A 27,904-nucleotide genomic window follows, 5' to 3' on the forward strand; every position below is an offset into this window, starting at 1 on the left:
TTATTGAATATTAAATGAAGAATGAGTCATATTCCAATTCACGCCTACCAAGCTTTTACACTATTCCAAACTACAAAGTCCAATTCAAGCATTCTTCTCATTCCCATCTTTGTACTTCCCCTTTCCACAAAATCTTCTCTGAGCTTCTCACCTTTCAGTGTTTGGAGACAAGGCATATGAATTGCTAGACATGCCTGGGACATAATAGCGTCTCAATAAACATAGCTACCATTAGTATTACCATGCTCTCTCCTCCCAATGTACTTCTGTAGCTGTATCCCAAACATCAGTTTTTCTCTTACCACTTTCATGATTTCTCTCATATCCCTATACCATTTGTTCTACTTTTGTTGTAATGCATTTTTGACACAATGTCTTTCTTCTTACATTTTTTATAGAAATTTAAAGCGCATTTCACTGATCATAAAAGGGGAAACTACAAAAATTAACACAATGTAAACAAAACAATATGCTGTTCTCTTTTCTTTTTTAAAAAATAATGGGGGATTAGAACTGTTATAGAAAAGGCAACACTGTGAGTCTTCCCCATGACACAATCAGGAGTGAAAATGTTTGAATGACTTCATTACTCTGTGATTCATTATTATTGAAAGGCATAATGTTCATTTAAAATCACCCCACCTACCATTCAGACCCTTCTGTCATTGCGTATTATTATTAGAACTTTTTACTTGGCACTTATTAGTATCTACCTTGGTTGGTCAATTATACTTTTATGTCTGTATCTCATCCCACTGTCTTAATTCTCTTCATATCCTCTATGATTAAGTTGGTGCCTTATATAGAATATATGCTTAATACAGTCTCAGTTGAGTCTAATACTTAGAGCTTTGAACCAACTTGATCAAAAGAACCTATTCTTCCAAACTTCAACATATTTTAAAAAGAGGTAAGTGAGAAAGGGTATTAAGGAATTTTTCTGGTTTCCTTTTCCCTCTTCCCTTCTGCTTTCCCATAGATATGTACCTAAACTATCTTATCCAGGCCACTGTAGCTGAACATCAAGCATGCCCCTTTGACTGTGTGAACTACAACCAACTAGAAAAAGGGCCCACCCAATGCAAGAAATGTATACCTTTCATGCATGAACATACCTGCAGCAAACACTCTAGTTCATAAGTAGAATAAAGGCCAAGTAAAACCAGAAAAAAACCTGAATGTGTGATTTATTATATTTAAGATTGGTTTATAAGGTTTAAATATGTCTGTTATCATTAACAGAAATAAATGCAACTTTACAAAATCAGTGTTTCAATATAGTACAGGACTAAATGTAGCAACTGTGCACTGGAAAATCAATATTTCCTCAATGCATGTATCAAATTTGCAGCACCATTTAGAAGCTTCCACTAAAAATCTCTAGCTGCAGTATTTCTTACAAGCTCTACGCAGCATACAAGTCTACCTAAATCAAGCATTAGAGAAAAACAGTGGAGCCATTCAGGCGTAATATGTAAGATTTGGTACAGGATTAAAATACTAACATTTTTTTTAATGTCCTGGTTTCAAATTAATAAATACAAAACAATATAAAAATATACACCAGTTGATAAGACAGCACTGCAGATGATCAGAAAGTTAAATCTCGCTCTCATATGTATGCAGGTAGGTCTTTAGTGCCAGGATTTCTGAATAGCTACGGCTGGTCTTTCGGAAGAAATCCAGACTGGTGAGATGTTCAATGTCCCGCACCCGAGCTGTGTGCATCTTGATGAGTTCTTCTACCCATCTCGACTCGTCCTCTGAGCTCTGCAATGGAAATAGTATACAGTCAGAGTCAGAATTTTCCAGAGGAGGTTCTCCAAATGATCAGTTTGTTCCAAGTCCACGAATGACCTCTAGGCACTCCTGCACCCAGAGCCAGTGTGTTATTCCTTCCTGGCCTCCCCGCCACTCTACCACATTCCTGTCAGTAATGCGCCACAAATACTTGCCCTTGGCTATAAACATTCTCAACAGCAATTAGCTGCACTAAATAAACGAAACATGTGGTATGAAAGGGCATTTGACTCAATAGGTTCTCAGAACATAAATCAAAATGAGGAAAACCAAAGGTCTTGGAGAATTCAGTAATCTGTCCCCCCGCCCCCTCCCCGTCAAATTACAGTGTTGAGCACAGAGCACAAGTGATCGGAATGCTCCTCTGCCTCCCCAGGAAAGTAAGAAGTTTGTGTCCAATGCACAACATTATTTGTGTGCATTCCTAGTCTTTCAGACGAACTCGCTGCGTCAGCTACATCATCTATTAGACTGTAATGAACTGACATTTGAATAATGAGTTTGACTGGAAGCAGCTCAGTTGATACACCTGGCACTCTGGGGCCCAAGAGACCTAGGTTGGAATTGTGGCTGTACCACTTCCCGGCTGGGAGACTTTGGTTAAACAAGTTGATCTCTCTAGTCTTCAGTTTCTCCCTTGGTTCACAAGGAGAAATGCTTACCTCAGCAGCTCCCTAGGGGGGTAGGAAGAAGAGGAAGGAAGAAAGGGTGGGGAGAGAGTAAGAAAACAGCGCCATGGAAAAAAGAAAGAAAATCTCTCTGTGTCTTAACTACTTGCCTACAACAGCCCCACCAGCACATATTCAGAAGAAGGACGGTCAGATGTCTCACACCAATCAATTTATTTCATGTCTAAGTTGAAACCAAAAAGCAATTCAGGAGAAGCAGTCCTTTACATTTTAAAAACAACCAATTTCACTTTTGAGAGCAAGAATGAAATCTGAGAGCTCTGAGAATTATGAAGAAATACCTTCATTGGTAGACACGAAGCAGGAGAACCTTTGCAAATAATTTCATTCCCAAATGCCCCAGAAGTGCAATGGCTCCCAAGAGTCTTTCTACAAGTTGAAGGGTGGCTGTGTGTCCCAGGGCTGAGAATGTTCAGACCTGCCCTCGCCCAACTCTTTTACTGCTAGTGGGATCAATGAACCAAAGCCCAAGAACCTGCAATGGGTTTTCTCGAAAAGCTCCAACCCACAGCGACCTGGACAGGGAGCTAGAGCAGCTTGTGCCAGTGCTAAATATGTACCATGAGGGTGTTGGTTCAGGAAACTGATGCCCGGCCATCCCAGGCGAAATGAAGAAATAGGAAGAAATTGCTTTGCAGACTAGAGGAGTAAGGATTTTAACACTCCATGCCCCACCCTCCTAACCCAAGCTAACCAAGATCTCTGAGATTCACAGGAAAGACCTAAATATAACTCTACCCACAAGGGTACTGACCAGTCCTCAGTGCGACCATATAATTAACGATGTAGGAGGTCTCCAAACCCTGTAGGACCCCCTCCGAGTAAGCAGAGTAAGCATGAAGCTATATTTTGGGAGAATTTTCATATTCAACTCATTTATTTGATTTTCAATGGTCAGTAAGTCTACTTGTTTCTTTGTAAATACAGCCATTTGAATGTGTGGACATGGGTGAAAAGGTTTTTCCTAATTTAAATTTATAAGAATTCAGGGGGGAAATCTGTGTTTTGCTATTTCTTTCCTTGGGAAGTGATTTGCCAAATTCATTTGACAGACATTCTTTCTGGCTCTAACATGTTAAAATCTAGCCTCCAATTAATCATTAGAAAATACTAGCTATGCTAAACATGAAAAAAAAAATGCCTCCTACCTGATGTTAGCAGGCAATCTACAGAAGCATTTGCTGAGGGAGAATCTAGTGTGAAATGCAAAACTAATAAAACTCAAATAAAAGTTCATGTGTACCGAGGGAGGGAAGGAAATGAAAAACTTTAAGGATAAATAACTTAGAACACTAACGCAACCAAAAGCACAATCCATGAATTTGCTTATTGTCTCTATTACATGAAAATTTACTGTTCACCTGCCTGTTCTCCCTGATTTTATCCCAACTGAGTTTGAATTCAAGTCCTGGCAGTTTTAAGGTGAACTTCAATGCAAGGACAGGTTTCTATGTGGATAGCGGGTTCTTCTCTAAGCTCTATGCAGAGCCAGGAACCAATAAGAAGAGAAAGACCTATGAGAACGTTAGTGGATTTCATTTGTCAGATGAAAAATTTGCAGTAACTAAAGACCTGCTTTGACCTGAATTTAAAATAACATTTTCAAATTCTCCCATCATCAAATTCCTCTACTGACAGAGGAACTTGAACATGTATTCCCTAGGAACCTACGAATACCTTAAATAGCCTATTTTGATTCTTAAATGTTCTTTTTAGTTTCCACTTTATCTTTAAAAATGCATGGCAATTTTGAGTTTCACTCCACAACATGTGTATGTTCGTTTTTTGCAAAAAAATTACCTCCCCACAACAATTTTTTAGTAAATTTGAAGTTCAAAGAAAGCATATCCTGTTATACACTCTTCTGGTGGACCACTAGCTACTCTTGTGGTTCTAAACAATCAAAATTGAGATCTAGCCAATATGTTGATGAGAACTCGCCTCTCTTACAGTTCTCTTGCTTCTCCACTTCCCATCCAATAATTTATAAGATCTTAATGATCCTTTCAGTATAATATTGCTGCCTTCACCCTTCTTTTTCAATTTCACAACCCCAGTTTAAGTTATTACCTCAATCCCATGAAATGAATCTTGCCAAACGCCATTGAGTACCATGCTTGACACCCTTTCATTCAAATTTATCCCCCTAAAGCAGAGCCTACAATGTTTCTCCTATGCTTAAACATTTTACATTGCTTTTTAATGCCTATGCAATAAGAAAAATTTCTAAGGTCCCAAGGTTCCACAATGAAAATCTGATCAATTTGAAAGAGGATGGGCATTTAGAGTCAGAAACATTGACTCTAAAGTCCTGCTCTCCTAGTGACTAAACAGGTTAACATCTAACATACTTTTCCTTTATTAGCTCTAGGTTTCTCAATAGTTAATAAAAGGGGCTAGGGGAGAGCATATATATATCTGCCTCACAGGGTAATTAGAACATTAGAAATAATATATATAAAGGGCTTGCACAGGACTTGGATGGCCACATGTACTCAATAAACGGTACAGCTACTACTGCTGGTAATATGACTATTGTTACTATTTCTTTCATTTTAAATTTGATTTCAAGCAAGTTTTAAAACCAGATTGCCAGTTATAAAAATGGTCACAAGGCTATAACGTAAAGTGTAGGGGATATAGTCCATAAATTGCAACAAATAGGTATGGTGTGAGAGGGGCACTAGACTTACTGGGATGATCCCTTCATAACGTATATAAATGCGTAATCGCTATGTTGTACAGCTGAAACTAATGTAGTATTGGCTGTCAACTTAATTGAAAAATTTAAAAAAACAAACCTTACCTCCCACTATTACTTTTCTTTCCAATATTCCATCTGAACTTAATTAGCTTTCTTGGCCATCATTTCAATTTTCTTTCTTTTTTCCTGAATCCCTTATTTTGCTTTGGATATGCATAGCCTCAATCTTCTCCTATAGTTGAAACCATTGTCCAAAAGCCACCTTGGCCATGAAGCTGATAATCTCTGTTGAAGCTATTCTATGGCACTGTGCCTTTTACTGTAGCCATTTCTGTACCCGTTTCATTTGCTCTCCCCATTTCATTTGCTCTCTCCCACTGAAGGCTGCCTAGGGTAGTGACTGTTTAATAGACTACTGTTTCTCCCAGAGTATCTTACACAAGTTAGGAATTTGAGTTGTGCTTGTTGACAAAAAAATTCTTCTTGAGTAGATTTTGTCCCTGCTCTTTATATTACATGAAACCAAAGCATAAAGACTATTACTCCTAAAATCAGCCTTGGAGCACAGACACTCAATCGCATTAGTGAGACCTGGAATAGCTGTTATTTGTCCCCGAGTGTAGAATTAGTTCAGGACCAAGAGCATACAGCATGGCTCATGTCTAGCTCCCTGGGGAGTTTTCATCATGCCATCCTGCCTCTACATGTAAATAAAAGAGTCAGGAGTCCCCTGTGCTATTTGAAAATGGGGTGACCCCCTCCCATAACTAGAAGCAAATGAATTCTGATTTATAAAGAATATATTCCCCTGTGTGTCTTTTAAAAATGTTTTTATTATGGAAAATTTCAAACACCCATCAAAGTAGAGAGAACTCTTATCTATTTTCAATAATTATCAAAATTTTACTACTCTCCTCATTCTTTTTATAAAATCTGTATGTCTTTTGCAAAACTCAAAGCATTTGGGCACTTTTATCATCTGTCAAACTCAAATACATAAATAGAACTTCATTAAAGCACACACGCACATACACCCACACTCTTACATTGAAAAATAAAAAGCCATTAGAACACAGTTCCCAAGTGTTAAGCAAAGTTTGCTTGGATCCTTTCTTCTTTCTACTTAATTGCATAGTCCAAGTGTCTAGTGTCTTATAATAAGTATGTTCTGGTTCAACAGTGGAGACACAGATTGAGAAGTAAAGATGTAACCACATCCTAAATAGCTCTCTTTGAACTCACATTGCAGCTCTCCTCATTTTCAGGTCTGTGAGGAAGAATGAAGGAGGAGACAGAGAGGGGGCCATCACACTTGTCTGCAGGCTGAGTGAAATCCAGGCAGCTGGTAAGGATGCTGTAGTAGTGAGTTGGAACGGGAATGGAACTGCCCTCCACGTACCTGAAATAGGAAGATATTTACAACTGATGTAGTAGCTTTCCAAGTGGTGTACCCGTTTATTGCCTTGGTCACTAAAAATATTTCCCACTTAATTGAATTATTTTTTTCTTCTAAGGAGTAGCCCACTTCTTTATCTCTGAACATAATGTTTTAGCTGCCTCAACTCTCCCTCTCTCTCAACTTGGCAGAGTAAAAAAGATATTCCAGGAAAATAAAACAGCTTGAATCAAGACTTGATGCTGGGCATGATGAATAGAACAACATAGTAGGAAAGTGAGGCTGGAAGGGTCAACATATTTCAAATTATGAAGGGTTCTGAGTGCCAAGTTGTGGGGTTTGTGTTAAAAAGAATATATGAAATCTTATGCTAACTAACAAAATAACCTTCTTGATTAAGTAAAATATACTGAACAATGCTTCTCTCCAAATCAGGGAATAGGGTGTATGCCTTCCCCCAAAAAAATGCCTGATTAGTCATGTCTGCAATAAATCGCTAACAGCCTTTTGAGCATATTACAGGAACTAGCTTCAGGGAAGGAGGCTAACTCTAGCAACCAGATGTTCTGGCTCTAGGAGACTTGCTCTCAACCATAAAAAGCTTGACCAGTTTTAATATAATCATTGAAATGGATTCTTCTGACTTACGTGTCAAGAACTTTCAACCTTCCCTCTCCCTAATTTCTTTGTCCTGCTTTCCCTCTCCCTCCTGATAAAAACCCCTGCCTGCACTGAGATGTTAAAATGGGCTTTGGGACAACAGTCCTCCATTTTCTAAGGTTGCTGGCACTTTAATAAACCGCTTTACTTTTTACCAGCACCTGTTTCATGATTTTAGATTTTGCTGTGGCAGGCAGCCAAAACTGCATTCAGTTACGTTACGGCATTGTTGTTTAGGCAGTAACATGACTGAAGGTTTCTGTGCTAGGAATAGTCATTGTGAAATCCATGTTTCAGTGAGATAACTTTCATAGTTGTGTAAAATGGGCCAGAGAGAAGACACACTGAAGATAGGGGTATAATAGTGCTTTCAAGCCACAATAAGATCCTGAACTGGGTACAGAGAACTAACTTACTAAAGGAAATACTAAGGACTGAGTGCTAGTGATAAACCTAGAGGTATTAAAAATCTTTTCCAGTAGAATGAAGTATACAAATCACAATTCCTTACCTGGTATTCTATTATCTTAATTTTAATCATTTTCAAAATATTGAAAATTATCATTGAACTGATAACATAATTTTGGCTAAAAACTATAACAATAATCAGCAATAAAGTAATTGTACAGTTATGATGAAATATAATGAATGACTGGAAAGGGAGTAAGATAACCTCTAATTTATTAATTGTCTATGTAAAAAATAGCATTTTCTCTAATTATCTGTAAATCACAATTAAACCTTCTTAATTTTTGTGCTGCTCTGATTATTTCATGTATGTATAAAATTAAATGATGACATATGAATTGTTCTATTTGTATCTTCTTGCCTTCACCACCAGATTATAAGTTCCTTGTGAGCAGAGTATTCTGCATATCCTATTATATCCCCAATAACACCACAGAAGGTAGAAACTAGATTCAATGAAAGTCTATATGCAATTTCCTACTGAGACATACTAACTCAGAAAATCTAAGAAATTTTAAAAGTCCCCCAAATAATGAAGATATATGAAAATTATCATTTTCCCACAGAAGAGTTGTTGAAGAGTAAGTGACAAAAAATTTTAAATCTTCAGGTACATTTTCTTTCCTAGAATGGAAAAGTGCATTTATTTACCACAAAACCCAATTTCATTCCAACCACCAATGCCATGCTTAATCAAAGGTCCATAAGAACTAAAGAAATCACAAGGAGATTCAAAGAGCAAAAAATTTAAGGGGTATTAGCTCTTCTCTAGTACGATACTCTTTGAAGAATAGTCTTGAGTGATATACAAGAATTAGAAAAACACACACACCAAGTAGAAATGAAAAGCTTACTGTTTGATTTTGTCCTGTGTGTCATGTAAGCCATCGTAATCATAGTCGAAAATGGGTCCACTTATCACGTTAACTCCATTCCTTTCTGAAGCATATTTCTTCACCAATACCCTTTGGAAATAATTCCAGACTCCTGTGCAAAGACAAAATCAGTACTTCATGAATAAAGCTCCTTGCTTTGGCTAAATTCTCTCTAGAGTACATTCTATAAGCCAAATGTCACAAACCAAGAGACAATAGAGCTGAGAAGAATCCATCCTAAAGCATTAGCTTTGTGTGTGTCATTTATGGACCAGCAAAGAGAAAGGTATGGAGACACTGGTAGGGAAGTTTACCCTAGCCCCGTGGTCGGCAAACTGCAGCTCGCGAGCCACATGCGGCTCTTTGGCCCCTTGAGTGTGGCTCTTCCACAAAATTCCACGGCCTGGGTGAGTCTATTTTGAAGAAGTGGCATTAGAAGTTTAAGTTTAAAAATTTTGGCTCTCCAAAGAAATTTCAATCATTGTACTGTTGATATTTGGCTCTGTTGACTAATGAGTTTGCCGACCACTGTCCTAGCCCAATAACTCAGGGAAGAATTTGCAGATGAAGTGGTTACTGAGTTGAGATCTGAAGGACAAGTGGATGTTTCCTAGGCAAAGAGGTGGTGACAGGACATTCCAGGCAGGGGGAATAGTATGTACAAAAGAAGAAGTATAATACTTGTGAGAAATGGAAAAAAAGGCTTTACTCTATAATCTATTCCTTCATAATCTCATAGTTATCGTAGTTCCCCTGTTTATGTCTCCAGACATAAACAGGGCTTCAGACATGCTATCCAACTACCCATCTCATGGTCCACTTGAAAATCTAATAATCATGTAGAGCAAAAATGTATCCAAACAGAATTCTTGATTTTCCTCTCCAATCTTGCCACAATTCTTGTCTTCTCCATCATAGTTAATGGCACACACACCCAGATGTTCAGGTCAAAATCCTCCAAGTCATTGCTGGCTTCTCTCCTTAGTTCATATACATGTGAACAAGACCCAACTGTGCCATCTCTAAAATACATCCCAGTCATCCAATCTAACCACTTCTCACCATTTTCACCCCATCCACTCTGGTCTAAGTTACTATCCTCTCTTCCAGAAACTACTACAAAAGCCTACTTCCTGGGCTCTCTGTAAGAAACTCTCACTTTCCTGTAGCCCATTCTCTATATAGACAGATTCTTTTACACCATAAATAAGGCTGCATCACACTACCCCAACACGCATTTCTAACACTCCAGATGATTTCTCACTGTATATAATTAGAATAAAATCCCAACTTCCCACTGTAGACCCCGCCTACCTCCATGGCTTTGCTTCCTACCCCTTCCCCCTGAGGTACATGGCTTTCTTCCTGTCCCCAGCCTTGCCAACTTGTTTCCAACTAAACTTTTGCCTTTGATCTTCTTTTTGCCTGGAAAAGTCATTCCCTGATCCGTGCAAGTCAGGTTTCTTCTCCATTACTCATTTCTTGGTTTCAAGGTCACCTGCTAGAGAGAACTTAATTGTCCACTCTAGCTCCATTTTGCATTACTAGGGGCAGGAAAGGAGAAAGCAAAAGAAGGAAATAAAAGAAGAAAACAGGAAAGGCAAACAATGCATTGGTTCTGAAAAGTTGGATTCAACTTACTACGCTCCATTCCACACGGAGGTGGTAAGGTGTAGGCTGTTATCACTTCTTACCACTCGCATTCAAAAGTACTTGGCCATTTTGCCCATAGTACTTCAACTGCATATGATATCTCCTGATGCTCTGAGTGGGAAAGAGCAGGCCCCCAGAGCCAAAGCACTACAGATAATTATTTGCAATAAAGAAAGGAGGACAGTAGGAGAGGCGTTCAAATGTTAACTTAAGCATAAAAACTGGAGAGGCAAACAGGGAAAGAAATAACAATGAGAACAGTCAAAAGGCCAAACCCGCAGAATTGTGGCATATTGAGAAAACCATTCCCCAGTGAAGAACAGTGAGCCCTCTGTGAAAGGCCTTCTGTCATGCCAGCCTCAGGGTGGTACCAAGTGTTTCCTTTATTACTGCTTGGTCAAAAGGCATCAGTAAGAATAAAGAAATCCAGTGAACCCTGATTTTTGGAAATTAAATGAAGCTGCATCTCATGTAATATTTTGACATGTGTCAAAATGGGTTGCTGAAACATTTCTCAGTTGGGTTGGAGAACAAACCAGGAAATCTTTTAAGAGCATACTTTAATTTTTCATTCATAAGCAGTGGATTTCACCTTTAAATAAACCTTCACTTAGTAACCTAGGGCATCAAATAAATATTTTCCCCTCTAAACCATGTTGGCCATTTCACCAAAGTCAAGTTGGGGAGGCCTGCCACGGTCGATGATACTCTACAATCATTTGTTCTTGTGGGTCCTATTTTGAGACTTTATTTCAGCCCTGAGAGTCCTGTAACACAGCCCAATGCTCCCGTACCAAGTGGGGAGAGACACCTCCTTTTCCTATCTTTCCTGTAAGCATATAGGTCTGTTCACTGTAAATGAACTGAATGGAGGTAAAAGCTACTCCACACTGCTTTCTCTATGTTTGAACACATGCATGGATAAGCAAATGGATGGATAAATGAGAAAATGAATGAATTATTTGTTATCAGAAATAGAAAATGGATTGTTTTGGCCAATTAAGTCATAAATCTATATGTAAACCATAGAGGCCATGCAATTAAATCTCTTAATTTTACAAATGAGATGTTAAATGATATCTATATGATCACATAGTTAGAGGTCACCCTTCTGGGACTAGAACCCAGTTTCTGGCCCAGGGCTTATTGTGCTTATATCAGTCATATCACTATTACCCACAAATATTTATGCCATGTGCAAAGAAATAATGAGTGTTCAGAGAAACTAAGATAATTTGCAGAGCTCCAAAAGACATCTGAATTCAATACTCTGATGATTCAGAAGACAACTGAGCTCTTACTGTGTTTCAGCGTCAACATTCAAAATACATTGTCACCATCATCCTGAAGGAGAGAGGTACTAGTAGCTTTTACTGGAGCATTCAATAAATACATATTAGATGCTGTTGAATGTCAAGTAGCTTCCAAAATACAGAGAATCCCCCCTTTTAACCAGCCATATAATCAGCACTGAAGCAGAAAGAACACCAGGTCAAAATGAAAACATGAACTTGGTTTAGTTCAGCTTCTACCATTCATGATCTGGGTCACTTTTTAAAAAAGATATATTATTTATTGATTTCAGAAAGGAAGGGAGAAGAAGAGAGAAATAGAAACATTAATGATGAGAGAGAATCATCAATCGGCTGCCTCCTGTATGCCCCCTCCTGGGGATCGAGCCCAAAACCCAGGCATGTGCCCTGACTGAGAATCGAACCGTGACCTTCTGGTTCATAGGTCGATGCTCAACCACTGAGCCACACCAGGTGATCTGGATCACTTCTTGTGACTCAATTTCTTAGTTTTAAACAATGGATAAAGAATCTGCTTACCGCTGTTACAGATTCATATTTTGGATTAATGGTAGAGAATTTACATGAAATGTCTTCAAATGTTGCAAAGCTTAACACAAAAGGTAATACAGAGGTAGAAAAGTTAAGTGGTAAATTTGAAAATATTTTTTCATAAATAATAGCTTACTAGGTAAATATTGGACTTACGTTTGAAAGCAGGATACATTGGAACCATATTGGTTACAAGGAATGTATCATATTTAGCTTCTGGTGAAGAGCTCAGATCTAAACATTAGAAAAACAAACAGTGTCCATTACTTACCAAAACCTACATCAATTTAAAAAATCAATCCTCTAAAATAATTCAAACAGCCTGAAGTGGATGAATCTACTCTTTTATTCCTACTCAATCCTTACTTTATATATAGAATTTCCTACTTCCCACCCCCCACTCAATCTCTTTCCTTCAGTCAGTAGCTCTCTCAAAAATTTTTATGTTTTTTCTTCCTACCTAGTCTTGGATCTCTTAAATATTGTGGAAAAAAGTCCTTGATTTCACTAGTGTAATTTGGACTTTTAAAAAATGTCATCAAGCTAATGAGAGATAATTAAAGAGCTTCATGTACTTTTAAGAGATCACCTCTATAGTATTATTTAAATAACTAGAGGCCAGGTGCACGACATCATGCACTGGGGGAGGGTGGTGGTTCCCTCAGCCCAGCCTGCGCCCTTTAGTAGTCTGGGAGCCCTCAGGGGATGTCCGACTGACATCCTTAGCGCTGCCACGGAGGCAGGAGAGGCTCCTGCCACCACCACTGAGCTCATTAGCTGTTAGCCTGGCTTCTGGCTGAGTGGCACTCCCCCTATGGGTGCGCTCTGACCACCAGGGGGCAGCTCCTGCATTGAGCATCTACCCCCCTGGTGGCCAGTGCGTGTCATAGCAACCAGTCATTCGGCTGTTTAGTCAATTTACATATTACCCTTTTATTCTATAGGATTATTCTATAGGATAATGTCTTAATGATTTACTATTTCACTTTCAGATTCCCATTTAATGATATGAGGAGGCACACAGAATATTCCCTTGCAGTTTAGAATTGCCCTGGAGAATAGGATTTGTGAAAGCTGGTCTCTTTTCTGGCCAGTTTTGGAAGGATCCCATAGAACAGGGGTCCTCAAACTTTTTAAACAGGGGGACAGTTCACTGTCCCTCAGACCGTTGGAGGGCCGGACTATAGTTTAAAAAAAACTATGAACAAATTCCTATGCACACTGCACATATCTTATTTTGAAGTAAAAAAACAAAACGGCAAAAACACCCGCATGTGGCCTGCGGGCCGTAGTTTGAGGACGCCTGCCATAGAAGGTCATCCCTTCAGTCTCTTGAGCAGCTCTCCTGAAGAAAAGCTGAAACCAATGAAGTCTTAAATACCAAGTTGCACACTCCAGACTCCACAAAATTACACCCCTCTAGGACGGTCAGATCCTGATACTTTGTAACTTACAAGGAGGGAAGAGGAATCCATAAGACATCTGTTTATCATTTTTGTAGGCCAAACAGCTCTGACTGAAATTCGGAGAAACACGAACATCAGGCCGGACACAATTGGTCAGATGCTCAGGGATGCTGGAGACCTCCGCCTGCATGGTGAGTCAGAGGTGGTCAGTAATGCCATCACAAAGACAACATCCAACTGACTGTACCATGCTGAAACCAGTCTATTCTGTTGCAGCATCCAAACCCCTCTAGCTTGTATTGTAGCTCATATTCTGATATCCTGACTCCTTAAAAATAAAAAAGACCTCAGTTCAAATACAGTAAGCCAGTAATTTTCAAACACTTATCTATTTAGCAGCAGAACTCTCTTGATAAAATCTTAAGTAAAACAATATATATAGCAGGAGTCCCACTGTTGAAATAATAAATGGGATGCCACAGAAGATAATTAAAAAATAATACTCTGAGAAATAATATAAACTTGGTCTCTATGAAAAGAAAGACTGTACATGCCTATTGTATGCCAGAGCAACACACATGCACACAATACAAATTAACAAGAAGCTGTGTTTGAGGTTGTAGAAGTGCTCAGTTGTATTTAGAAATTAAAAACATATCCTCAACTGTCAAATAAAAGTGTCTAATTCCTGATATCAACTTATCTTCATCACAACTGAAAGTCCAATATAAACTTTTATTAAAAAACAAATAGGGCCTGACCAGCAGGCTCAGTGGTTGAGCGTCGACCTATGAACAAGGAGGTCACAGTTTGATTGCCAGTCAAGGCATATGCCAAGGTTCCAGGCTTGATCACCAGTAGGGTGATCTCATCTTTGATGTTTTTATCTCTCTTTCCCTTTCCCTTCCTCTCTGAAATCATTAAAAATATATTTTAAAAAAACAAACAAATAGGATGTTGATAGTGGGGAGGCTGTGTGTATGTAAGGGTGTAGATATATGGGAACTCTCTGTCTTTTCCACTCCATTTTGCTTTAAACCTAAAACTACACTAAAAAATAAAAGCCTATGAAAACAAACAAATCTTGGCGACTTCTGTAACTATTGGGCAATGACAAGCATAGTAAAAGTAACAAAAATAATTAATATGTCCCCTTTAATATTTAACATATTACCAAGACATTATTAGAACATTGCATAAAGTCCAGTTCAAAATATCTTGCAATAGATTCAACATAGGATGATTTTTTTTCATCAGAAAAAAATTTAAATCTTTCCTAAGGCAAAATTCTGTTAAGCAAGCAATTATAATATGAATGCAAGGAATGTAATCACATGAAGAATTGTATAAAACCCAATTTCCTCAATGACCTGTTTGGAAACAGTGTATGATGTCCAGAGTGGCATTTGGAATATCTCACTATAACCACTTTCAAAATCTGTATGATATAAGATATCATATCTAGTCCGATAAAGCACTGCAGGGCGTCCATAGAGGAGGTGTCTCTCTAGGAAAAAACAAAACAAAACTGTGTTAAACACAAATTAAACTTTACATCAAATGTTAAAGAAACATTGGACGAGTCCAGTTGTCCAAAATTTGCTTGCTTACTTATTAATAACGTAGAGCTCCTTCTCCTTAATTGAATCAAGTACTTTCCTAACACTTTGTGGTTTATCTGATTACCTAAGTATGGGTCAAGGCTTACAGTTATCAAAACTATTATGCAAGTGCCATATTTACTTTCATGCTTTTTTTTATTTGTAAAGGATTTTTATCTGTATAGGAAGGAAACATGGTTAGCAAATTTTGAAATGATTCAGCAGAATGAGCAGTCAATAGGATTGATTTTGGTGGAATTAATTCATTTGACCCCTGAAAAGGCTCATCAAATTAACCAATGATTTAATTAAGAGGAAGGCACCCTTTGATCATTAGTTGCAAACAGCAACTCAAATATGCATTATTTTAGCATAAACAGTGAGTAGTAATGAGCATTTAAAGTAAGCAGCTTCATCACATGGAGGAAAACTCTTTAGGTAAGAACTTAAAGAAACATGTATAGATAAAATAAGTGGACATTTAGAAGCATCCTTTCAATACAAAAGAGGGGAGGTCATCAGTGACTAAAGAACTCGGTGAAGACCCCAGAATGTAGATTCAGACCTCCAAGGGAAAGCTCTTCTCTTAGGGAAGAAATCTCACTCTTCCAGGAAGAGAGAGCAGTTTCGTGTGCAAACTTTCATTCCACACCAGCAATAGCTGCCTGGAGCTTGATCTGCCCGGTTTGGATGGGCTGAAGTCAGCACTTCCATAGATTCTTGGAAATTGGGGTCTTACAGACCGAAATATTTAAAGATTGAGATATTGAGTTTTAGGCAATTCACAATTCCCTAAGTGATCATCAAAAAAATATATTTATGCTTATTTTTATTAGAGAAAATCAGTTCTGGCAGTCACTTATTAAATTATTTATACATGTTGCTTTAATTAAAGTATTGCCCATCTATGCAAGTAACAGAGGAAACTTTTCCTAGAATACTTTGCAAGACCCTCCCCAAGTAAAACTGCTGATTTGAGGCAAAGCGGCCCACACTGTTACAGCACAAGCCTGTTCTGCGTAGTCTGGTTTCAGCACTGCAGTAAATGTAGAAGCTTTGGTTAAGCAGCTAAATTTGGGGACCCATCCGGAAGAATTAGGACATAATATGATCATATTATATAAATGAAATATAATGAGCAATAACAACAAAAAAGCCAGCAAATCATAACAGTAGTACTTGGGGGTAGTAAACAAAGTCAGACTTTCCTTCAAAACTCAAACCAAACCTTTTCTAGGTTCAAAATTTCCATTAACGTTTTCCTTTTCACTTTTGTTGCCTCTGAATTTCCTGGTTTCAGCTGGAAGCAGAAGTATCAAAATTCTTTGAGAAGCTATTATCTTTTTAGCATTCAAATTTTAATGCTTACCAAACACATTCTTCCAAATTCAAATGCAAACCTAGCATTCAGTCTATTCCATTAAGGGGTGGCAGCAGCCATGTCTCTCCATGGAACACCCCTCCTTAGAGCAGCCACCAAATAATAGTTTTGGACAATCAATAGACTCTACCAACTCTGCCCTCCCTCCCACCCCACTAATCCTCATCACCTATTGCCATTTTTCAACATGACACTCCATTCCACGAAGGCTGACTTATTTGCAACACTAAGCTCATAATCATTAGGAACGCTATGCTTTTATCCCTTTCTCTCTACCGGGAATAATTTCTCCACCAATCCTGTCATCTATCTACCTCCACATTTTTCATTAATATATTCCCTCTCATCAATGAGTACATTTTTTGTGTCAGCCCTCGGGCTATAGAATAGAGATACTAGGCAAAGATAATTAAGATAGAGCTCTTACCCTAAAAAAGCTCACAGTTCAAGGGGAGACACCAACATGGCACACTATATTAGAGATTTCTACAGAGCGTAATGGGAACACAGGACATGATGAATGCCATGGATGGGCGTGAGGTGGCATCAGTACAGTCCTCACAGAATATAGGAAACTAAGCCAGGTTGACCCCACATCCCAGTTTATGCCATTGCCTTGGCATAATTGTTAATAGTGCTTATTTCCATACTCAAAAGTGGATGACAAATAATATGGTCACATTGTTCAGCCCTCATGGAAGAGACCTGAGAAAGAGGAGGGGAGGAGGGGAAGTGGCATCTTAAGATTCACTTTCTCCTGAAAGATTTCCCCAGTTAAGTTACTCCATCTCTTCTGCTCCACATGTAAAGACTCAATTTTATTTAGAAATGTGTGCTTCAGAGCTTCCAAACTATGCACAACTGCAATTTTTGGCACACAGCTGAAGCACAAATATCTCATGTGGACTACTTTTTTCTCAGTTGTTAACTGGGCAAATATGTCATGGTCAACCGTTTTCTAAAACCCAAACAAGAAACACAAACTTTAAAATCCAGAATCAAAATTTAGATTTTCCTTTCCCAGTTTATCAGAGTTTCGAATAACCACAGATTCTTGGTCACAGCCTGACTGCTACTCTGTATGACATCACAACCTGACCCTGCTACTCGGGTAAGCCACCCATTGCATTTCTGTTTAGCAAATGTCCCTAACGTGAGCCATAAAGAGTGTGACTGAATCTCAGTCTGTGGACACATAAACTCTTTATCTTGAGACCAGCTACCTGGAGACACGTACGAGAGCCTCTGCTCTGGAAATATATTTGTTGTGATTTCTTGATAGGGATCTAACACAGTCCATATCTTCCTAGGTTAGGTCCCTACTCCACGAAATTTCAGACAGAGCCTTCATACCACACCCAAGTTCCCTGTTTACAATAGTCTCTGGCATTTGGGGTACATGCCAAGGTTCTCCCTCAGATACCACACTTGGCAAAATACTATGAGTCAAATCTTTTTAAGTGGTGTGGACTTCCCCAATGCTCATTCTTCTTGTCTTCAAAATTTGGCCACCTAGACTTGAGCTTATGTTTCTCTTCTCTCCTCAGCTTCTTGATTCATAGTCTCAGACATTAGCTGGCTAATTTAAGAGCCACATGAAAATTCCTCCTCTTTGTGATTTTTAAAATGTCCACAATAATGTACTCTTACATTTTACCACAAAATCTCTACCCATGATCTTTCTTTTCCCTGCCTCCTTTCTCCTCCTTGCCTTGCAAGTGCCTACTATCATTTACTACCATGTCAACCTCCTCTGGGATTAGATTCAATGCCTCTATTCATGTCTTCTTCTTGCTTACCTCAACCCTTAAGACTATATTGTAATTCATTAACTGGCTAAATCTCACAATAAAATAAGAAGAACAAGAATATCATTTTATTTATTATCTCTCTAACTCCAATAATATCAACCACATACTATCTTCTTGGTAAATACTTGTTGGGTAAATACCTACTTGGTAAATACTTGTTGAATGCTTAGTTTATTTTTTAAAATACTATTCTTTATGACTATAAAGAAGTAGATTTCTAATATGACCTGCCAAACATAACCCCAAGAGATAGACTAAGCAGATGAATTCATCTCTACTTCACTGAGAAAGAACTGGAGATTAATGATTTGCATAAAATAATTCAACTACATAGCAATACCCAGATTCTCTCCTGACATAGTCACTTAGAGTAAGAAGGATTTTTCACCGGACAGTACAGGGCCTTTAGTGTCATGTAGAACTAGAGTTAAAACCCTTCTCAGCTCCTAATAGCTTTGTGATTCTGTAATTTAACCTCCCAAGGTCTCATCTCTTCCTGGGGTGTTGCACTGTTTGGAGACAAATATGTAAACCTAGTCTTGACCCAAAGTAGTTGTAGTTGTAGTAGTTAGAGTTGCAGTTAAAGAAATATTGGTAGGTAAAGGTTATTAAAATTCAATGCCTATTCCATCTGATTCACCTTGAATCCTACTATAATTCATAAACAATTATACTATATAATGATTTCTCCCAACTCTTCCCCAAAACACACACAAGGATACACACACACACACAGAAACACTTTAGCACAAGTAACAGAGATTCCCTCTCTAGTCAAATTGAGACTGTGCTTTAAAGTTAAGAATTACCAACATATAAGTCATTTATTTTATCCAAATGAATTGCTATTCTGTGTGACAGAAGGCCAAACATATATAGGTATAATGATTTTTAATCCCCTTTTTCACAAAGATAAGAGTGTATGTCAAACTGACTGAGAAAATATAAAACATTTTTATAGCAATGTTAAGTAGAGAAAGATTAAGGTAAAAATAAATAGTGCAATTCTTCTTACAGTGAAAATTTACCTGGCTCGAGTGCCAGATTGCTTGCTGGGAGATTTTAAATTTCCATTTTGTCCATTCATTCATCCATTGATTCAATCTCTCAAAAAAGTGAGTTTTCATTGCACAGTAAGTTTGCCAAGACATTAAGTACATGTGATTCAGAAACAACAGTCATCTAATTAAGATCCAGAATTCACCACATGTCTAGAAATATTAAAGCTTTAGCAAGCAGTTTAGATCACTGTTTTTAAAGATTATGTATTCTTCCTCTTCATTTTTAGTAAATTATTTCGTTCTATGATAGTTTAAGGATTTATAGCAAAATATGTATGGCAAAATATTGCCTAAGGTTAATCTACTATACCTTTCTTTTGTTACCTCAAATAGAACTCCTGGGTTGTTTCACTACTGTTACGTACAGCTTTTACACATGGGTATTATATACTAGATGTATGTGTGTGTGTTTTTTGGCAGATGACATTAAAATAGCCACATATGAATGTTACAAATGGAATGTGCATAGCACATCATTCATTCTGAAAAAAATCAGCTACCTACACGTGTGTTTTTAAAAAACTAGGAGTAAAAGTAATAAAACTTAATATTTGGATAGAACTTTAGGTCTGAAAAATGCCTAAAGGTTTCAATATATATTCACAGATATACAGAAAGGGGAAGCAATTATTCCTACCACACACATGTACTCTCAGACACACTGACTTGAATTCATGAGTTTCTATTCTCGTGGAGCAGACATTGAATACTTCAGGTGGGAGACCAGATTTAGGACCCAGGAAACACCATGAAGATGAGAAAGAACTCTGATCACGAAAAATGTCACTTTGTAACTGAAGACATAATGGATGTAGGATCCTTAAGGAGGCAGACAAAAGACCAAGAGACAGAGAGACAGAAAGAGACAAGAAAGGGACTACTGAGGCTTATACACATTCTAGACACTAAACAAGGACATGCTTTGCACATAGTAAGAAAGGAAATATAATTATTTTTATTGCATGTAAGTTTTAAAGTCTCTCTTGTATCAATAAAGGCTATCCCAATAGGCCGTGAACAGACAAAGGAGATGTGTCACTAGGACCCTCCCTAATATTTTCGGTCACCAATGTGAAGTCATATCTAACTAAGATGACAAAATAGAAGGGAACCAGACATTTCAGAGAAATCAGTTCCCAGCCCAGGATGAGTACTCTACAAATGCCCTTGAGGGCCCATTTGCATGAAAGTGTATACATTTTAAGCTTCAGTGATGTAAAATCATCTTGAAATAAGACACTTAGGCTCACCTCTGAGCAGGGGGATGGATGGGTGAGGTCTAACTATAGTTCCGCCAGCTCTGAAAGGTAGTGACTCACCTTGAGACACACCTCTGGTTTTCATGCTCAGAAGTCTGGGGCTACTGAGCATGAGTTGTGGGGCTGGTCTTGTCACATGAGCACACTGCCACCAACAAAGTAAAAGCAGATTTTTTTCCCCAGATGGAAATGTTTTAGTGCCAGGAAGAGCCAGAACTTGAATCAGCAAAAACAGGGGATTCAATTTAAAGTTATCATAATTCCCTGTTTCATTAGTGACTTTGGGAGAGAAACATCTCAGTATTATTTCTCTGTCTTGGTGATGGTATATTGAAAGACGCAAATCATGAGCTTCCACACCCCTTGACAACATTCCAATACAGTGGAACCTCAGATTTTAAACTTAATTCATTCCCGAAGGCTGTTCGAGAAGCGATTTGTTTGAAAACTGAATCATTTTTTTATTAGAAATAATGTAAATTTAATTAATCTGTTCCAGACCCCCAAATAATTCCATTTTAACCTTTCTTATATACAATACATGTCTAATGTACTGTTTAATCTATAAATAAACAATTCCTTTCTTAAACTGATTGAGCCACCCCCTACTAGCCTTAGGAATCACTTTCAGCACTTGTTCCGGGTGTCTTTGTTCTTGTATCATGGCCTCTGAAATAGCTGTCACTGGCTAACAGCTTTTTGTTTATTCAAATAAACAACAGTTTTTCTACCTCTTCAATTGTCTGTGATCATTGTTTCTTTCACACCCTTAGCAACATTAGCACTCTTTATGTTTTAAAATTGTGGCCTCTTTATGTTTTAAAATTGTGCTAATCATTGACTTTACCAGCAACAAAAGCATTCTCTCCTTTGTCGCCTAAGAGACAATTTTTGTTGTGCTGAGGAATCAGCATGAAAGGGTTGTCAGGTTGAAACTGAAGTTTGGCTAAATAACCAGACATTTTTTCTGTGAATAACTTGGTAAAGAATAGAACTGTTCGAGATGGGAGACGTTTGAGACGCGAGGTTTGACTGTATTTCTAATTATAATGACACTGAAGTGCACTAGAGGTTAGATATCAAACATTTCAAATCACTTCTAGAATGTGTGAATGATCTGTGTACCTTCCACCAACCAAGCCCTATCTTCAAAGCTGTTTTCTTCCAATTATATGTCAGAGTCTGTGTTCTATGATCAAAGAAGAAGGGGGCGGGGGGAGGGGCGGAGATGATGCAGAAAGGGAAGAAGAAACAAGATGAAGATCTTTATAAAGAGGGAAAATAAGTAAATAAAATCTTCTACTGGTTTCCTTAACCTTGACTTCATCAGATTGGAAACAGCACATGTGATAAACAGAACCACATGTCAGCTAATAACTCAAGTACTGCTCTCAGGAGACAGTGACTCCGCATCTTTACTGCATGACTGGGGGCTGCTGTGCTTGAGTTCTACTTACTTTTTAATAGACTTTTAGTCCTTCCCTCGCTGTTACAAGATACTAACCCATCTACTGCAATAAACTGCATGGAGGCATTTTCCTCCCCTTCTGATTTCTTCTAATTTTCTGGAATTTCAAAACCAGATAAAAGGGCTTGTGGGGTAGATGCGTTATTGTCCTTAATTATTACTTCTGCCCACTGCCATGTGACTTCAGGACCATATCTCCATCTACAGAATATACTTATTCACTCCACTGTTTTCATGTGCCCTGCTTTTGCCAGTGAACTGTGAAGTTAACAAATGCCTCATAATGGCAGAAGCCTGAGACCCGTTCCATGATTCTGTCATTCCTCCTTCCTTCAGCCATAAAAAGGGCATGTCTCAGCTAGGGGCTACCCCTGCCTGGATTCCAGAATAATGAGGCAGACCCACACTTAGGCCTATAGTCAACATGCTGAAATGTGAGCACGAAATGCAGCTTTCTTGGTATAGATCACTGAAGTTATTATTTTATCACAAGCTTGCAAAAGTTGACTAACACATGTGTATTAACATTAGACATAAAATAAGAGAATAAGTTAGGGCTCAAGGTGATCCTTGTGTGAAAAGGGAGTTCTGATTTGGTTCCTTCTGTCTATCTCTCCCCACCACAACAGACACACTTGACTCTCCATGTACCAGGTAAGCGAGCTACAATATAGGTACCAGCGGCTACTATTTGTAATTGTGACTTTCAGTCCCTTCATCGAAGTTCCCATCAGCACCTTAACTTATGACCCATCAGCTACACAACGCATATGTTTATTTTTTAAAGGGCTGAAAAGTTATTGAAGAAAAAATATACAATGCAATTTTTCTATTACACAGCTGGCATCTGTGTACATAGAATAAACCAATACCCTTTGCCAGATGAATATTGAAATCATTTTGCAATCCAAATTTGAATTTAAAAAATATTGTGCTTACACTATGAAGTAAAGAAGTCTCTTAAATTTTTGAAAACTAGAAAACAAAACGTATCTGATTGCTTTTTCCATCAACCCCTTACCTTCTGTGGACCCTTTTATATGAAGGCGTTTGTTGAGCTCATCCAATTTGTTCTTCATGTGTGAAATCCAGAAAAAGGAAAGAGAAAAGAAAGCAAATCAGAAATATTCCTTCTTTTCTGCACCTTTGTCTCTACTTAGTAGCTTGCTAAATTCAAATCAAGATCCTAAATGCTATCAATATGATAAACTCTGTAGAGGAATTACAATTTTATCTCAAATTGACATCCACTTCCTGGAAGTTCTATGGTCATGGGCATCTTCTGTAATCTCTCCATGATGTTGTTTTTCCTTTTCTTAAAATGAATAATCATGGTACCAACCTTCCATGCTGGTAATGATGATTATTTGGGCCCAGGTAGATAAATTAATTCAAATAGTGGCTCAATATTTCATATTAATCCCTAGGTACATTAAAGTGATTCCTCAACTAATTTATGGAATTGCTTTTTTCAAAGCTGAAAAGATAATGCCTCAGCAATTCTGAAAAGAAATGGCTCAGCAACTCTCTCCTTCACTATATATCTGAGAGACATATCTAACATATGTGTACAAGAGGACATTTGCAATAATGTCTATTGTAGCATTATTGGAGGAGCTAACAATTGGAGATTACCAAATGTTCTCAAATAGAAAAATGAATAAAATCACTATGACATATTTTTCCAATTAAATATTAACTATTAAAAGTAGAAGTGAGCCCTGGCTGGTGTGGCTCAGTTGGTTGGGCATTGTCCCATGCACGGAAAGGTTGCCAGTTTATTTCCAGTTAGGTCACATACCCGGGTTGTGGGCTCAATCCCCAGTGGGAAGCCTGCAGGAGGCAGCCAATTGATGTTTCACTCTCACATCAATGTTTCTCTCTCTCTCTCTCTCTGTCCCTCTCCCTTTTCTCTTTAAAAATCAATAAAAATATTTTAAAAATAATTTATATATATAAAAGCCTAAGCAACTGTTTGACCGTTAGCTATGACATTCACTGACCACCAGGGGGCAGACGCTCAATGCACAGACATGGAAACATGGAACAGACTGATAAATTTCAGAGGGAAGGGGGGAGGGTGGGAAGAGATTAACCAGAGATCTTATATGCATACTAAAGGCCCAGAGCACGTATTCGTGCACCGGCGGGGTCCCTCGGCCTGGCCTGCAGGGATTGGGCCGAAACTGGCAGTCCGACGCCCCCTGAGGGTCCCGGATTGTGAGAGGGCACAGGCCAGGCTGAGGGACCCTACCAGTGCATGAATCTGTGCACCGGGCCTCTATAAATAAATAAAAGTAAAACTGAATTAGCTAAAACTTTATGTATTAACATGTATAAATCTCAAAAAACATGATAATGAACAAATTTCAGAACACATAGTTTAACAGCACTTATATAAAAATTATAATATGCAAAACTTTACTATAGGTTATTTTAGGAAACTATGCTGAAGATTAATTAATATATCAATTAAGAGATGCATGTGTATAAAGTAAAAGTATAGAGACCTGCATGACAATTATACACTATATTCAGGACACTAGTTACCTTTGGAATAGGAAGAAAGTGGGATTAGGGGAGGGCAGGTACACAAGAAGCTTCCACTGAACCTGTAATGTTTTCTTCCTCATGATGTATGTATTGAGGTAGTCATTTTATTAATCTCTGTACCTTTTCAATATGTCTGTTGTGTTGTTGTTTTTTAAATATATTTTTTTGATTTCAGAGAGGAAGAGAAAGGGAAAGAGAGATAGAAACATCAATGATGAAAGATGATCATTGATCATTTGCCTCCTGCATGCCCTCTACTGGGGATCAAGCCCGCAACCTGGGCATGTGCCCTTGACCAGAATTGAACCCAGGACCCTCCAGTCCACAGGCCAATGTTCTATGCACTGAACCAAACCAACTTGGGCTGTTGTTGTATTTTAAGAAAAGGAGGTCTTTTGGGGAAACCCATAGACAAAATAAAGACAATTCATTATTCCTCTAATATGGCTTAAGATAACATAACCAAAATATTTATTGTTCTCTACAAGAAAGTTAATTTGGAAAACAAGATTCAACTAATAGATTCCTCTAAGGTTATATTTGGATTCCACTTTCAAAACCACTTCCTGTTGACTTTGGCAATGCAACTTCTCCAGCTGAGGTCTGAGAGTAATTACCCTCATTGGTTCTTGTCAGGAGCAAAAATTAAGGACAACAAAAAGGGAGGTGGGGAATAAAGGACAAATTGAATTCCTCCAGTGGTGAGATCCCAAACTGTGGCTCCTAAGCCTGTAGGAATTTTGGGAGGTAACAAATGGTAGGAGATGGGATGGGGCACTAGAACTAGTTTACATTTCTTCGAGGTATAATAGATCACAGATTTACCCATAATAAAATCACACATGCAAAAATAACCCATTTCTTTGCTTTGTGTTGGAATCACATCAACTCAGTGTGGCAACACCATAGTTTCTTACTGTCAGAAGCACTGATTGGCCAATATAAAGGTCTTTGATCAATACAAAACTCAACAAATTATTGCTTAACACTGGTAGTTTGGTATTCAAAACTGTCCAAACACGATGTGCTGGGTAGTCTCTATTTGCACCCCCCACCACCACCATCACCATCCAGGTTGTACCTTTCCCTTCTCTTCCTTGTGCCTTGAGAAACTGACCTCTCAGAATAGATCAGAAGAGCAAGCTTGCTCTCTGGCATCTTGTTGGGCTTTACCAATAGGAGGCACAAGCAGGGGATTAAAGGAAAGACAACAGGGGGTATGTATTCCCCAACATTACTCCCTACAGGGTTATAGTAGGCTGCACCTATCTACCAAATTCCATAGTTTCTTCCTACATATAGCTCTCTTTCCATGTTTTCGTAAATGCTCTGCCTCTAACTGTTCAGGCCTAGGACTGGTCCCCTGTTGGCACCAGGGTTCTTCACTATCCCTTAATGACATCCCTCTATACTGCTCAGCCTTTATTAATAGTCCTCTCATTAAACATGATGGAAACAGCCCCTTTAAACTCTCTTAAAAACCTCTTTGGCATGGGCCATCTATTTCCTATTGGGACATGACTAATAGACAATGACCCAGGTTGAAAAAAAGAAAAAGTCATTCACTGGGAATTCTGAACCCACAAAATAGCTTAATAAATTCTACTTTTTGCCCTTCACTTTCTATACCTATAGTGGTATAGATATGTGGTCCAATATGATAGCCATAAGTTACATATGGCTCTTTCAACATAAATAATTAAATTAAGCAAAATTAAAAAATTACATTCCAAGTGCTCAAAAGCCACATCTGGCCAGTGGCTACCATTATGGACAGCACAGATATAGACCATTTACATATTACAGAAAGTTCTAGTGAACAACACTGCTCTATACCCAACAACCTCCTCCACGATAAACTATTATTTCTACCTTTGGCTCTACCTTATCATCACAGGTGCAGCCCAGGTCAAAATCAGACTGAAGATACATAATCCCTGGATAGCTGGGCCTGGTGACTTCCTCTGGAATAGTTGGTCTGAAGGTATTGGTACGCAGGAGATGATTCAAACTTCCATGGGTCCCATTGTTAGGAGCTGGCCTCAATCCCAGAAGATCTGATGAGAAGAAAGAAAAGAAGCCAGGGGCTTTGTAAATATTTTTGGATGAAATATGGCGGAAGCCAAAACCATTCACCTTCCAAGAGTCTGAAAACTCTGAACACAAATCAAAATGGGATAAGACTAAATTTAGATAGTAGACACTCCGTTCTTACTCCCTGAATCATTCTAGCCTGGCATGTCTTGCCACAGCTTTCTGAAACAGCATGTTCACTGCGTGGTCATAGACAGACATTCCCAAAAAGAAAAAGTGAAGGAACCCAAAGACTATCTGTGTCATGCTGTTCTGCATCTCTATGAAACTTTGTATCCCAAATGTTGAAATGAGTCTTATAATCAATAACCTCTGGCCTGACCTGTAATGCACTCCACAGAAGTACAGGGACAAGAGGAGGCTTTGGCCCTAGGCCTTGAAGTGCCACTGTGAAATGAACAGACTGACTTCATTGCAAGTGAATGGGTGCCAAGCAGGCACACAGTGACTTGCCTAAGCTGAGAGACAGAGAGGGGAGAGCTAGCAGCCAAGTTGGGAAAAGAACCCAGGAGACCCGACTTTCAGACTCCCCCTTTAACCACCAGACTGGCACTCCCTTACTAAATAGGAAAAGTTGTCCTCATTCAGCAACTAGAAGTTCAAGGAAGAAAAATAATTAGGAGTACATAAATAGCTGGCCAGGATGCAAGCTGGCAAAATTTTAACTGAACTGCAATACGATAGATGGAGGTGGGAGAAAGCTCTGTGCAGAATTCTTGCTTCACTAGGTCTCTGACCGGTGGTGTCAAACTGTAATGCTATGTTGGATCAGCCAAAGGCTGCCAACAGCAACATGATGAAAACCCCTCATTAGTCAACTGGTGGAGGAAGACAAAGAAGCCATAGTAGGGAATGGTATTCTGTCCTTCAAACCAATGGGCAGTATTATTTTTGCAGGGGGATGAGGTGGTCCCAAAAAGAAGTCACCTCATTTCTTTCTCTGACTTTGAGGAAGTTCATATGTTAACTCAAGATTGCTTCATTGGTTTTGATTAATAATAAGTGACTTACCACACATAACATTGTAAAGTTCAATGTTTTCAAATGGAGGCACCTTGGTCTTGTACTTAAATGTTGGACCATAACCTACAAAAACAGTCTTCCAATGATAAGAAAAGAAGAACAATTAGACATTGCTAGTATCTAGTAGTAACCCTTCCCTTACTTATGAATACCGTGTA

The 27,904-nt window shown here is 38.4% G+C and overlaps 1 protein-coding gene across 4 annotated transcripts in view; it reads right to left on the reverse strand.

Moving 5' to 3' along the window:
* Positions 1 to 1,170: 1,170 nt before the first annotated feature.
* ENPP2 (ectonucleotide pyrophosphatase/phosphodiesterase 2) overlaps positions 1,171 to 27,904 on the reverse strand; it is a 76,767-nt gene continuing 50,033 nt past the window's right edge. The window contains exons 17-26 of one of the 4 annotated variants that reach the window (XM_079796338.1): positions 27,735 to 27,822; positions 26,514 to 26,686; positions 23,098 to 23,149; positions 16,325 to 16,396; positions 14,866 to 15,002; positions 13,544 to 13,679; positions 12,246 to 12,323; positions 8,572 to 8,704; positions 6,436 to 6,592; positions 1,171 to 1,770 (exon numbers count right to left, since the gene is read on the reverse strand). In XM_079796338.1, the coding sequence (XP_079652464.1) occupies positions 1,600 to 1,770; positions 6,436 to 6,592; positions 8,572 to 8,704; positions 12,246 to 12,323; positions 13,544 to 13,679; positions 14,866 to 15,002; positions 16,325 to 16,396; positions 23,098 to 23,149; positions 26,514 to 26,686; positions 27,735 to 27,822 (1,197 nt within the window). In that variant the 3' untranslated portion in view covers positions 1,171 to 1,599. Of the gene's footprint in view, positions 1,771 to 6,435; positions 6,593 to 8,571; positions 8,705 to 12,245; positions 12,324 to 13,543; positions 13,680 to 14,865; positions 15,003 to 16,324; positions 16,397 to 23,097; positions 23,150 to 26,501; positions 26,687 to 27,734; positions 27,823 to 27,904 lie in introns of all 4 variants that reach the window. The other 3 variants (XM_079796337.1, XM_079796340.1, XM_079796339.1) reach the window with 3 other exon arrangements.

Source organism: Cnephaeus nilssonii, assembly GCF_951640355.1.
Source record: "Cnephaeus nilssonii genome assembly, chromosome: 18".
NCBI classification, from domain to species: Eukaryota; Metazoa; Chordata; class Mammalia; order Chiroptera; family Vespertilionidae; genus Cnephaeus; species Cnephaeus nilssonii.